The sequence below is a fragment of the Jaculus jaculus genome, chromosome 18, assembly GCF_020740685.1.
Source record: "Jaculus jaculus isolate mJacJac1 chromosome 18, mJacJac1.mat.Y.cur, whole genome shotgun sequence".
NCBI lineage: Eukaryota > Metazoa > Chordata > Mammalia > Rodentia > Dipodidae > Jaculus > Jaculus jaculus.
Window position 1 is genome coordinate 28,022,337 of NC_059119.1, and position 14,351 is coordinate 28,036,687.

The window sequence follows — 14,351 nt, forward strand, 5'->3', positions numbered from 1 at the left end:
ATTTATTTACGAGAGAGAGAAACAGAGAGAAGAGCAAGTGGACATGCTGGGGCCTCTAGCCACTGCAAATGAACTCCAGATGCATGTGCCAGTATTCTTTTAAAGTCACACCCAAACTTTAAAATAAGTTGGACTCAGTCTGCTCAGAAGTCAATTGTCATCAGTTCCTCCTTCTTGCCTAATTGATTCAGCCATACCTAATTTGGCAACTTTTCAGCAACTTATCCCCACTTCATTCCTTCTAAAACACTTCACCAGATTTTCAGAGAATTAACTCCCCATCTGTTCATGTTTGTAGTTTACTGCTTTACTTACTACTAAATGAGGTCAGAACAAGTAACAGGCTCAACTGGAACCCACGGGTTTGACAATCATTTGGATAAACATCACCTAATTGTGAACAAGAGAATGCGGGTTGGAGTCCCAGTCCAAAGCACCGACCATGGATAAGTCACAGGTGCTCAGTACCGTTCGTTCAGAAACCTAAGCAGATGGAAAGTGGAGCGTACAGACACAAGAGAAACGGATGATGCACTTGCTGGTCCCATCTTGGCCAGTAGGTGGCAGGTAAGGCTAGTGGGCTGCCATTCCATCCGATTAGTGGCTCAGACAGCCTCCCTTTCCTGAAGTGAAACCTTCATAGACTTAGATCTTCCGGGGTTCTTTTCATATGCTGGTGGCATTTTTCTCCCCAGGTCAACTGAGCAGAATTCCATGTTTTTCGTGTGGGAACTCGATAGGGTCATGAGAATTCACAAGTTCTACCAAACTTCCCCAAGCCTTGGTTTCCCATCACTGAGCTAAGGGCCAGGCTCCATCGTGCTGGGTGGGTAGCTGAGAGGAAATCAAAATTCCTTTAGTCTTTTCTCCATCTCCCTGAACATTTCACCCTTACACACTCTCTGACACCCCTACATCTCCCTCCAAACACAGGCCGCTGCAGTACTTCAGAGGCTGAGGAACACTCTCGCCCAGGAACTCAAAACCCTAGTTGGGGAGGTCTCCACTCAGCCAGGGACAGTCAGAGGCTAACCCGTCTACCCACTGTGGATGCCTGAAGCTGCCACCCTGCCTTCTCGGTACAGCCCATTCTCCTGGCCAGGTGTCGTCAGAGGCGACACCCTGAGGCCAGGCAGGTTGGTGTTGGGGCTTAATGACCTCTCCAGACAGTGGGCAGAAACCAGGACTGCTGGATTACCCTCTCTCCCTCCAGCAAACCACCATAGGATTTTCTGCCCCGAGGCGAAGTGAGAGATCGACCCGCACACACAAGGATGCCGGCCACAGCAGAGGAAGGACAGTGACAGAAAACTGTTTAAGGCCCGTCCTCTCCCAGCCAGGCCTGTCTGGCGTGATGGCTACCCTTCACTGTCAACTTGCTGGGGCTTGGGGACACCTGTGCCTGTCAGAGGATGAGAGGCTGAAGGAGGTGGAAAGGCTCATTCTAAATGTGGGCTACAGCAAAGCATTGACAGCAGCCTTCCTCTCTCTCTTCTGCCTGACTGCAGACGCAGAGTGATCAACTATTTCACACTCCCACAGCTTCAGCTGCCCTTGGTCCCACACCTCCCTTGCCTCAAATCGAGCTCAAATAAACCTTCTTAGGCTGCTTCTGCAGACATTTTTTTCATCACAGCAACCTGGGCTGGCTGAGGGAGTGGTCGTGGGGTCACCCTCACTTCTGGGAGATGTGGAAGGAAAATAGGCCAGTTCTAGTGAAAGGTGGGCTAGAAGATTCACTGGCTTGGCAGACCCTGTCCCCCTGAGTGTACAGCTTCCTCACGACCTCCAGATCACACGCACTAGCCCTGAGGCAGACCTGGGCCCCTACACGGGAAGGCAGGTTACTGTGCGGCGTCTCGAGGACTTTGAAGGACACAGGGCGTGGCAGAGGAATACAGAAACAGAGCAATGGAGGCTAGCTGAGCACACGGCCGAGCTGACACACACCGGTGATATCAGCTTCCCTGGCAACAGCGCTGGGGCTCCCAGGAGGCTTCAGCTCTACCTGTCCTCCCTGTGTGCGTGCGTGTGTGTGCACACACACACCTCACGGGGCCCCTATCCCTGCCACATGGCAAACCCCACTTGGCACAGCCAGGACGAATGAGGCTGGTGACAGCTTACCATGCTTTCAGAGCACATTTAATAAAGAACACAAAGTTCCTGGTAGCTGCCTGGCTCCTAGGTGCCACCCATCCGCTGCTGCTCTTGGCACTGGCTAGGCCTCACCCGGTTAGAGCAGCATCCAGATCCTGCCTGGAGTGCGCAGAGTCCTGCTAGACCCCACAGGGGTGTCAGGATGTCTCTCTCCATCTGGCTCAGGAGCATATGGCCCTGCTAATGGCCAGGCCCAAGCTGAGGCTTAAGGCTCCCTCTGTGGCCTGGGGCCAGCCCTGCAGGGAGACACGTGGACGCGCGTTTCTGTGACTCTTCACTCTGGAGCTCCGGCCTCCTTGGCCCCAACCGTCAAGTTCCCCAGGGTGGTGAAGAACTCCTCCATCTCCCTCTGCAGCATCTGGTTCCTCCTCTCGGCATCCTCGCGGGCCCGCTCCGAGTTCCGCAGCTTGATCTCCAGCATGGCAAACTTCTTCTTCTCCTGGTCCAACTCCTCCTCCAACCGCCACATCTGCCTCCTCAGCTCGGCACTGCCCTCCTCGATGCTGAGAAAGCGAGAAGAGGGAAGAGTTTCAGACTCGGGCTTGCGGGCAGCACCATCAATCACATCAGGCCTGGCCCAGGGTGTCTCGCCAGGCAGGGCAAGAAGGGGTCAGTCAAGCTGGGCCGCGGGAAAGGACTGCCCAGCCTCTCCAGCTTCTGCCCTGCGCTGGGAGCCTGAGGAGGCTCCCCATGGCAAGGCTCTCCTGGGCCTGTGGTCCAGAAATAACACCGCCATGGAGGATTCCTGCCTTAGCACTGGGGCTGCGGGCCTCCCTGAGTCCTTACGAAATGTAAATACCCCTTGTCCCCCCAGCCCCATCACCTGTCCTGATGAGGGAATCTTTGGTCACTGGCAGAGAACAGTACCAGTCCCTGTAGGGGATCCAACTGTGTCCTGATCGTTGTTCCTATGTCCAATCCCTACCTCCTATTGCATCCTACACCAGAAAACTCCTTTTCTCCCTTCAGTCCCCAGTCAAATGTCCACTTGGAGACACTTCCCCCGCAAAGCCAGCAGCATCACCACAGCCCGCACTCCAAGCTTCCTGGTCAGTTTCTACAGCACTGTGCAAACGCCAGCCGTCTGGATCTGTTGCTCATCTCGAGGGATGCTCTGAAATGCAGGGGTGACTCGTCCCCAGAGCACCTCCATCCCCACACATAAGGGCAGTGCCCAGGGACACTGTGTGTGGACTGAACACCAGCATCCCCTCCTCCCACAGGCCCAGACCTCCATCCAAGCCACTGAGCACAGGACGGCACAGGGCAGACAGGCGTGCTGTGAGAAAGATGACCCCGCGAAGGATGACATGGAGGCCCCGCCGGTTCCACTCCTTCACTGTCCTGTCCCTGCTCCTTGGTGACCCCAAGCATGGGTTCCCCCTGTCTGTCTGTCCTATGCTGAAGTGACCTTGGCCAGTCTGTGTGTGTGGTGTGTACACATGTATGCCTGTGGGCACATATGTTTATTTGTGTGGGTACGAGTGTGTATATGCACAGGCCAGAGAACAGCCTGAGGTGTCTTTTTTTTTGAGGTGGGGTCTCTCTCTAGCTCAGGCTGACCTGGAATTCACTATGTAGTCTCAGGGTAGCCTCGAACTCACGGCGATCCTCCTCCTTCTGCCTCCTGAGTGTGGGGATTAAAGACGTGCGCCACCGTACCCGGCCACATTTACTTGTTTGACAGGCTCTCTCGTTGGCCTAGAACTCACCATTCAGCTGGCTAGTGAGCTCCAGGGCCATGCCTGTCTCCACTTTTCCCCAGGGTTGGCATTGTAGGGGGTTACTACTACACTCGAAATTTTCAGTGGGTACTGGAGATTGTGTTCATGACTTTATGGATGGAGCTCTCTCTCCAGTCCCTGTCCAGTCCTGATGGTTCACCCCTCTGCTAGACTCTCAGCCGGTTGAGTGAGCCTCTCCAAGTGATATCCCAGCCCTGAGCTCAAGACGCTCCTGCAAGCCAGGCCCTGCCCCGCCGAGTGTCTCCTTCCCCTGCTGCCACCCTGAGGCCCTCGGGCCAGGTGAGTTCTTCGCTCTGCCACATTCCATCACCAGCAAAGCCTACTGGGGAACCTGCAGAATCTTCTCCCACTTCCACTGGAGCCCTTGTGGCCCAAGCTACTACCCACATGGGGCCTGGACCCGTGGCTTCCTAACTAATCTCTGCTGCCTGGAGTCCTGCTGAGCTCTCCTGTTAGAGACACCAATGCACCCGAGTCCTCCATCAGCTTCTCCATGCTTTCTTCACCAATCCCCCCCCCAAAGACAGAGCACCCATGGGCTGAAAGTCCGTGCCCTACTCTGCTCAGTACTTGGCAAGGTTTGGAGGCGCTCTCACCCAGGACTTCCCACGCTCCCCGGGATTAAGGTTTGGAGGCGCTCTCACCCAGGACTTCCCATGCTCCCTGGGATTAAGGTTTGGAGGCGCTCTCACCCAGGACTTCCCACGCTCCCCGGGATTAACGTCCTTCCCATCCACCACCTGGCATGCCACATATTTCTGACGCTCAGTCTTGTCCCCACAGGTGGAGCTGGGTGAGTTCTGGCCATACTGCGCCTATAGTGTCTGTACTTTGGACAACAGATTCTCTTTGGGAAATGCTGGATTAGGGGATCAGGGTAGAAGGCACAGTCCTCCAAACTTGATCACTTCACAGTACATGTGTGCAGACAACACAGGACACATTCCCAGACTCCTGCTGGATGGGACAAGCTACACTGTCCCCTCCCTTCCTGTGCTAGAGACCTTTCTCACTGCCAACACTCTCTCTGACCAAGATGCCAGCCTCAGCTACAGAGGCCTCTGCTGCGGCCCTCAGGCCCTCCCTGAGGAGGCGCGCAGTGCAGGTAAGAGCGGACAGCCTCAAGGCAGAGCAGATGGCCAGAAGGAATAGGCTGGTCAGTCCCCTCTGGGCCATCCTCAGATGACAGAGCCACCCAGGGCTCTGCCCCTCAGCAACTTCCCCCATTGCCACTGCATCCCTAGAGGGACACCTCATTGACTTCGCAACAGGGCTTCCCCAGATAGCCTTCCCGTTTTATACCCGGCATCTTCCCCATGTTTTCTATACTATTGACCCTACAAGTCCAGGTCAGGCTGTGCCAATCACTGGCCAGGGCCTCAGGCCTCAAATGCTCCCATCTCCTCCTGCTGCAAGCATGGCACCTGATGCATGCCTGGCTCTGTGGAGCCCGAGGCTTGCTTCTGGCAGAGTCAAGGCACCAGGCACTGCCCCTCCCTGCTCCCTGTGGAGGTCCCAGACTCTGCCAGAGAAGCCGGAAGCCTTCTATGGCATGCTACAGAGGAGAAGTGTAGACCTTGGACCCTGCCACAGGCCCGCTGGGTTGTGAGGCCAAGGCTCACAGGTCAGTCAGCTGCAGGGTCTGGGCAAAGGGCTGACGGGCCTGAGATGCTGATGGGGGCCCCTGGCCTGGCTCCCCGGCGTAGGCTACAGTGGCCTCAGCTGTAAGAATCCGCTTCTTGAGCTTCAGGCATCTTTCTATAGAGTAGGTGCTCACTCCTCACGGCCATGAGCCCGTCATCTGTGGGGAGGGGAGAGGGCGCAATGCATCTCCTGTGACAGCATTGAGGAGGATCCGGGCTTGGCATGATCAGGAAGGAGTTCCCCTCCGACCAGCCCGGCGCGGGCATGCATGGCACATGGACCACAGAGCCGGTAGAAATCGGGGGCCTGCCTTGTAGGAGGGAGCTGCCTCATGCCTGGTTGAGGACTACATGGTGACTGCAGGCAGGGCTGACATTTTCAGTCAGTCCCTCGTGCCTTCAGGGAACACCTGCAGAGCCCTGACAGCACCTGAGGCAGCTGGCTCTGGGGCTTTCCCAGCCCCTCTTAATCCTAAATGTCCTGGGGACATTCTGCCAGGAAAATTGGGGGCTACTCCCAGCTGCACCCCTAGGAGCTTTGTTTTTTTGTTGATAGTGGGCTTTTTTGTTTTTTAGTTTTTGTTTTTTTTTTTTTTTTTTTTTTTACACCCCAAGGTAGGGTCTCACTGTAGCCCAGGCTGACCTGGAATTCACTATGTAGTCTCAAGCTGTACTAAAACTCACAGCGATCCTCCTACCTCTGCCTCCCCGGTGCTGAGATTAAAGGTATGTGCCAGCACAGCTGGCTAAGAACCTCTTTAGAGCCTCCACCACACACTCTCATGATGTTCCCAAAAGAGTGGAGCCAAGCGCCACGGACTGAACCTTCAGAAACTGTGATCAAAATAAGTCCTTCCTTAAGCTGGGCATGCACCACCATGCCCAGCTCCTTGGAGCCTTCTCTGAAGGCTGGGAGAGTCTCTACCATTTACCTTTTTAGACTCCTCTCATACTCAGTCCTCTGCAGGGACAGCTGTGCCCTGAGCTGGGCCACCTGGCCCTGGAGAGCCTGGCAGCGATGGGCATGGGCCTGGGTGGGGCTTCCTGGGTCATTGGGCTCACTGCTGCCGCTGGCCACCCCTGCTTCATCCAGGCTGTGGCCTAGGTCTGGGGACCTGTGGTCCTCACTGCTGCTGGGGAGAGGGGAGGGCTCAAGAGCCCACTCAGTATGTAGAGAGCTGCAGGCAGAGGCGTCACTGGCCCGGCAGGCAGTGCAGCTGCTCACAGAGGCCTCGCGGGACGATGAGGCCACGGACCACGCTGTGCTGGCCACGCTGGCAGTGCTGGGAAAGAGGCTGGATGGAGGCACGTTGTCATAGGTGGAAAGTCTCTGCGGTGAGCCCGCATCCTTGAACCGGTCCCCCGATGAGGTCCGGCGATGGCCACGCAAGGAAGACAGCCCGTTCATAAGCCAGTTTCCACCAGAAGAAATGATGGGTACTTCTAGTGATGAGCTGCCCACTTTAGGACTCCCTGACCGGGACCCTGGCTGCCGGAAGGAAGACTTCCAACCGGGTAGGGTATGCACCCTCTTCCCAGGGCTGGTGGCCACAGGGCCACCCTGGCTGCTCAAGCCTGGAGGAGAAGTTCTAGAGGGTACTGCCGTGGCTGGCCCATCTAGAGACGAGGTCCTGAGTGTGGGTACGCTAGGGCTACCAGGCTCGCCCTGCACCTGGTCCCTGGTGACCTCCTCAGAGCTCCACCCCACCATGCACTGTGGGGTGCCACGTGGGGAGGCAGGTCCTTCCAGTGAGGTTGTGACGAAGAGCTGGCTGTGTTTGCGGATGAGGACAGTCATCAAGTGCTGGACCAAAGAAGTACCTGTCGGGAAGGAAGGGAGAGAGGCTTGCTGGGAATGGCTCTGCCTACCACTCTGATGACCCGAGAGGGAGCTGCAGCCTAGACGCAGGGTGACAGTTCCTGCGGGCATCTTTGCCTGCGTCTGCAGAAAAGGAATGCCATACCACCCCAGGACTGGGCACAGACAGAAAGCACATGCTCACATAGTCCCTTCGTTGGCCATAGCACCCAAACTAGGTGCCATGCAGGCATGATGCCCATTAGGGCTTTGAGGTTCTAGATGGTGAAGGAACTGGAAACCAGAACCTGGAAGATCTGCCACCACCACCCCCCGCATCTCCCTCCTGTGCTGACACTGATGGCTGTGCCAAACTAGCCTTTGGGGACACAGAACTTTGGGGACAGAGAAGAAAGGCTTCTTATGTGTGTGAACGAGCGTACGTGCATAACCACATACACACACAGGCACAAGTACCCCTTGCACAATCCCATGGACACAATCACCCTTTTCCAGACCAAGCTTCCTGAGGCAGCCCTTGAATTCTGGGGCTCAATGGTGGTGTGGGGGTTAGCAGCAAAGGCAGACATGTACAGAGGCCCACGGTATCTATTTGAACCCACAACCAAAAACTGGAGATGGAAGGTTCACCAATGATGAGGAAGGTTGAGGCTCCGGATAGACTTGCCGCTGAAGGCACCCAGGGATCCAGGGGAATCTCAGAAAGCCATCCCTGTCAGAAAACTGGGTCCACCCAGAGCAGGCCGTGGGGCTCCTGCTGGTGTCCAAGTCAGGGCCAGCACCCTCACCCTGAAGCACAACCTCGGGAGTCCCCACTGGCTGGCTGGGGGCTTACTGGTTCCCTCTCTCTCTCTCTCTCACTGTGGGGCATATAGTCTTTCCAAGGGCCTATGATAGCATGCAGGCTCTCATTTCTACACCAGCCTGTGTCTGGACATTTGTGAGTCTGACTCATGAATCATATCACTTCTCTTGGCCTCAGTTTCCCCATCTGGGAAATACGGGTAATTATCACACACAGGCCGGGTGTGAGGACTGACATTAAGTGGCACAGATAAAGTGCCAAGCAGAAGCATACTGAGAGGAGCTCCTGTGGCTGCTTTTATTCCTGCCTCTTCTCTCTCTTCGAAACCATGTCACATCATGTTGTCCAAGCTGGCCTGAAATTCCTGAGGTCAAGTGATTCACCTCAAACTCACCATATTACTTTTTTTTTTCTTTCAAGGTACAGTCTCACTCTAACCAAGGCTGACCTGGAATTCACTATGTAGTCTCGGGGCGGCCTTGAACTTACAGAGATCCTCCTACCTCTGCCTCCTGAGTGCTGGGGTTAAAGGCGTGCGCCACCATAGGGCCGGCAATAATGGAGCTTTTAGCAGTTGGTCACTGGGTGCAATTGGAATGGCCAGTGGTTAGCGTGGACAAGGAGCAAGCTGGGAAGCACGAGAGGTCAGAGTCCTTGCTCTTGAGCCCACACAGCTATTCCGCTTTACTTTGGTGATCCAATAATTACCCTAGGTTCCTGGATGTCAGAGTTTTGCAAACCCCAGGTAGACTGTCTTCTGTGATAAAGTTCGAGGCCACCCCGAGAGTACATAGTGAATTCCAGGTCAGCCCGTGATACAGTGAGACCCTACCTCCAAAAACAAAAACAAACAAAAAAAGGAAGAAAAAGCTCCCTTTCCTATTTCTGTGGGTGAAACTCAAAAGGAAGGAAGGGAAGGAGAGAGGGGTGCTTCTCCATCCAGAAATGGATGCATGCCACCTGATCTACCCTCTTCCTAGCCTGGCTCTGGGCTGGAGTGACTCTGAACACATACAGGGACCCAGCAGCTCCTTGTGTTGCCAAGCGGCCTCCACTTTACCTTCCATGATGGTTACTGGATCCTCTACCTGGGGCCGAAGGATGTTAGGGCCAAAAACGGTTGCGAGGTTCTGCACGCTCATCTTGTTCACATGTGAGTGGGCCTGAACTTCGTCCAGAAACCTGCAAAGGTGGCAGGAAACAGATGGCAAGGCAACGAGTGCTGCTGGGCTGCCTGGACCCACCACACCCCGCCTCCCCCACCTCCCCCGAGTCCACCGCAGCCCCAAACGGCCATATCCACACAAAGCCGCCTCCCTCCACACCCACCCAGTCCCTACAAAAGTCCCACCTCCCCCAGCTCCCCAATAGTCCCACCCCTAGATCCTTAGACCCCACTTCACCCCGTGCACACTGTTGGGTTTCCTAATGATTCTACAATTGCTGGGCAGAGTCAACTACATCTTTGGGGCTTGGAGCACGGCAGAACTTCACAAGATCTAAGAGGGCCAAGGGTTAAGGGGGCTCATCATCCTCGGAGTGAAGGACTTCTGGGCTCCACAGCCTACAGTGGGGCAGATGTCCTAGAAGCCCAGACTTTCACAGCATAGGGCTGGGTGACAGCCACCCCTACAGGCTTGTGCCTAGAATGCGGGCACATGAAGGGTTGTGATTAAGGGACAGACACCTGGGGGTGGGGAAAAGATGGCAGGAGGTGCCCACAGGGCAGAGCATTGGTCCCTTCCAGAATGATCCACTCGGGGGCTGCTTGAACGGCTCATCACCTAGGGGACCGTAGCTCCTTCCATTTCTCTCACATTCCCTGCTTCGCCAACACTTGGAAGTCTAACTGGGACTGCAAACGACCAGACCCCTCTGTAAAGGGCAGGGTCTCTTGAGTGGACAGAATGAACCCAGAGCCAGAACAGGCCAAGACAGCCCCGTTCTATATGCCACTTACTTGCAAATATATCTGAGCAGGTTGTAATTGGCCTGAGGAAGGATGCTCACTTGTTTAGCCAACTCCAGAGTCCCCTTTGGAAGGAAGGGGAAAAGAATTTCAAACATCAGCCCCGTGAGGCCCTTCTCTGACTGGGGGAAGGAAGGAAGGAAGGAAGGAAAGGAGAAAGGAGGTGGGGCCAGCCCCCGTGACTACCTCCAAGGAGTGGCCAGGCCAGACTGTGACCTCCTGAGGAGGTTGAGTTCCATTCTGGGAGCTAGGGTGAGGGGTGAGGCTCTGCCAAGGCACGGAGGAATGTCTCAGCTCACTTAACAGGGCACAAACACTTGGCAGCCAGCAGCTCTCATCTCCCACCCAGCCACAGGGAAGGCAGGCAGTGGGTTCCTGCTGCAGTCAGGCTCCTTGGTTCTGACCTCTGAGCCAGGCATGGGAGAAGGTGGTGGGACAGGAGAACCCACTGTGAGGTGGCCAGAGCTGGGCACCCTGTACTCACTAGGGGCCTGTTCAGAAAGGAACTGTCCCAGACCCTGTGGCATGCACACACAGACAGCCCTACAGACAGCAGGGCACTGCCACCCTCCCCTCCCCCACGCTGCACACGCTGGCTGAAATCCATGGGCCACTGAGAAATCAAAAGTTTTGTTTTGTTCTAGTTTTCCAAGGTAGGATCTCGCCATAGCCCAGGCTGACCTGGAATTCACTATGGAGTCTTGAACTCACAAGGATCAGGGATTAAAAGACGTGCACCACCACACCCGGCAAATCAGAGAGTTTGATTCCTGACTCACATACCCACTGGCCCACCAGCACACCCCCACCCCCAACCCCCAGCTCACACACACCAGGGGTCCCGGGAGGCACTGACCTCCCCCTCGTCCTTGGTGAGTAGCTGGGCGCAGCTGAGGAAGTCTTCGTACCTGGCGAAGGGGATCACCGGCTCGGGGAGCTCCCGCAGGTACAGCTTCAGCAGAGAGGCCACCGTGTGCACATCCGTTGTGCTGAGGGGTGGGAGAGGGATTGAGTGAGGCCTAAGACTCTGGCAGTTGTAAGTACACACTTTACATGGGAAAAACCCAGGATGGGGTTGGCTGGACAGATGGCTTAGTGGTTAAGCGCTTGCCTGTGAAGCCTAAGGACCCAGGTTCGAGGCTCGATTCCCCAGGACCCACGTTAGCCAGATGCACAAGGGGGGGTGCACACGTCTGGAGTTCTTTCGCAGTGGCTGGAGGCCCTGGCGTGCCCATTCTCTCTTCCTCTCTCTCTCTGTCTCCCTCTCCCTGCCCTCTTTCTCTCTCTGTCTGTTGCTCTCAAATAAATAAATAAAAATAGACACAAATTATACAACATGCTCCTCCAGACACAAAATAGCCTGGATATCCAGAGGGAGAGAGAGCATTACCATGGGATATTGTTTACAATTATGGAAGTTGTTAATAAAAAAACAATAAGGGCTGGAGTGACAGCTAAGCGGTTAAGTGCTTGCTTGTGAAGCTTAAGGACCCCGTTCGAGCCTCGATTCCCCAGGACCCATGTTAACAAGGGGGCGCATGTGTCTGGAGTTTGTTTGCAGTGGATGAAGGCCCTGGCATGCCCATTCTTTCTTTCTCTCTCTCTCTCTCTCTCCATATATATATATATACACACACACATATATATATACACATACATACATATGTATGTATACGTATATAATAAGTAAATACCCATCAATTGAAGAATAGATAAAAATAAATAAATAAACAAAAACTAAAAAACAGCTTGGTCCAGGCAGCCTGGAGACAGGGGGCAGTGCCGCAGTGGGGTGAGGAGGGTGTCTGAGGGACCAAGAGCTCCAGGCAGGGTCCACTCGTCAAGCCTGACACCTATTCAGAGGCTGGTTTAATGTCGCGTGGTCCAGCCCAGGGCAGAGAAAGGCGGCCGCTCTGCAGGGTGTGGTGGCCTCACCCCGGCAGCTGCTTGCGGGGGGGATCACCTGGGATGTGGGCCGACTCACATGAAACCTGAGCTTGCTCAGCTCCCAGGCATGCCCCATCAGGGCACCAATCTCCCTGAGGAGAGCAGGCATTTGGGCACCAGCCACTCGGGCTGTGTAGTCCTTTGCTCCGTGACTTCAACTCATCACTCCGTGACTTCAACTCATCACTCCATCGCTAGGGTTCTCAGTGTCCACTGCATGGCTCGGTCTCTACATGACTACTGGCTCCAAGTTGTCCAGCCTGAAGCCGGATGGATGGGAAGAGCAGTCTCTCTCTCGCTCTCCCTACCTTGGCTTGAGCTCTGCAGGGTGGTTAAGGGCCCACAGCTAGCCTCTCCTCTAAGCAAACCTTAGAAGCCATGCCGAGCCATTCGTAGGTTCATCTGCTTCCTAAAAAGCTGGCTTTAAACAACCCAGCTTAAAGCGCCTCACAGGAAAGATGGGCCTGGGGCCATCAGACCACAGCTGTGCCAATGAGGTGTCACTTGGTCCTAGCTGAGTCCCATGCTGGCCTCATGAAGCACCGGGGACCATTTCAGCTGTGACGTTTGCAATTCTGGGGTTCCATATGGCCACCTGTATTCCAAACCCATACATGTGGAGCCAGTAACCCCCTTGCCCATCCTCCTCTCTCCAGCCAGCTATGCCACCTGGGTTACTTTTTCCATCCAGGGCCCAGGGCCCTTCCCCACTGGGGTCCTTGATTTCTGTGGCAGCGGCTGCCTGAGTGGGAACCCGGGGTAGTGGGAGTGAAGGGACAGGAGACAGGGATGGCCACCAAGTGTGTCCTGCAGAAGGACATTTACAGCCAGAGCAAAATGTCACGTGTGCCTGTGGGCAGGCACCCCGACGGAAGCACTCGGTTCTAAGCCCCTCCACTCCACAGACTGCTTTAGTGTTCGATGTGGCCCTGTGACTCAGTTGTACTGCCCACTTCCCTTCCCCACACCCCTACGGTCTTGCAGTCTTTCCTCTGACCTCCATCTCTGCTGACTGGTGGCCTATTCCTTTAAGACTCAGTTCCAGGCCTTGTCCAAATCCTTTGCCCTGAATTCCCCTCCCCACACCACTGTGAATCCAGGGCTCGCCCACCGGGTTCTCACCATCAACCTGAGTCTCAAGGGCTGCTGACGGGCTCAGAGGAGGGGCAGAGTCCGCCAATGCCTCCACCCGCAGCTCCCTGTCCCCTCTTCGTTTTCCAAGCCCATGCCAGCAGCTGCGTCCACCCAGAACACGGCTCTCTCCTCCGGCCTGCCTGGCTCACTGGCTCCCATTTCCTAGCCCCACAACTTCTGCTGGGTTCTTAGCCCCCTTTCCCCACCCTGGAGGAGAGGTTCCTACAGAGCTGAGTAAGGGGGTAAGGAGGAGCTCTGTGCTCGAGAGCCAAGGCTAGAAGTGACTAACACCTGTAGGTAGGCTACCACCTGGGAGAGGGTGCGCCACCCTGTGAGCCAGATGGGAAAGAGGACCCTTGGGAAGCCCCTGTGAATGGGGCGGGGGACAAGAGTCTTGGAGACCCTCTGTGAGTGGAGGAGAGCAGAGCCCCAGGGACCCCGTGAGCTCCGAGTGATGGGCACAATTACAGATCCATGGAAGCTGCTATTCCTCCATGTCTCAGCAACCCCACGTGGTAGTCTGAGTGTGAAATGTCCCCATAGCCGGTGCGGTGGTCTGAATGTGAAACGTCCCATGGTCTCCAGTGTTTGTGATTTACCTCATACTCAGCTATAAAGCTTTTGGGGAGGGAGCAGAGCCTTGCTGAAGGAGGCATGCCACCGGGGGTGGACCTGGAGGTTTGGCTTGAACACTTTTGCTATGACCTCCGGCTACCGTGACGAGGCGCGATGCCCAGCCTCTGCTCTGCCATGCCTTCTCTGCCATGGCGAACCTTCCCCCTTGAGACCAGACACTGAGATAAACCCTTTCTTTGCAGATGTTGCTTTCAGCCCAGTGTTTGGTCCCGGCAATGAGACGGTGACTGCTACCCACAGGAGGCGTTTCTAAAGAGAGGGGAACCAAGGCTGGAGAGATGGCTTAGCGGTTAAGGCGCTTGCTGAGAAGCCTAAGGCCCCAATTCTCCAGGTCCTACATAAGCCAGATGCACACTGTGGCACACGTGGCTGGAGTTCACTTGCAGTGGTAGAGGCACCGGTGTGCCTGTTCTCTCTCTCTCTCTAATAAATGAATAAGCTTTTAAAAAAACTTAAAAGAGAGAGAAAGAGAGAGGGACCCGGGCCCAGCATG

At 55.4% G+C, this 14,351-nt stretch overlaps 1 protein-coding gene across 5 annotated transcripts in view; it reads right to left on the minus strand.

The window, feature by feature from the left end:
* Nucleotides 1–283: 283 nt before the first annotated feature.
* Arhgap22 (Rho GTPase activating protein 22) overlaps nt 284–14,351 on the minus strand; it is a 207,331-nt gene continuing 193,263 nt past the window's right edge. For 4 of the 5 annotated variants that reach the window (XM_045137705.1, XM_004658038.2, XM_012948667.2 and 1 more), the window contains 5 exons: nt 10,998–11,130; nt 10,133–10,206; nt 9,233–9,354; nt 6,481–7,369; nt 284–2,663 (listed from right to left, as the gene is read on the minus strand). In XM_045137705.1, the coding sequence (XP_044993640.1) occupies nt 2,435–2,663; nt 6,481–7,369; nt 9,233–9,354; nt 10,133–10,206; nt 10,998–11,130 (1,447 nt within the window). In that variant the 3' untranslated portion in view covers nt 284–2,434. Of the gene's footprint in view, nt 2,664–6,480; nt 7,370–9,232; nt 9,355–10,132; nt 10,207–10,997; nt 11,131–14,351 lie in introns of those variants that run through there. The other variant, XM_045137706.1, reaches the window with a different exon arrangement.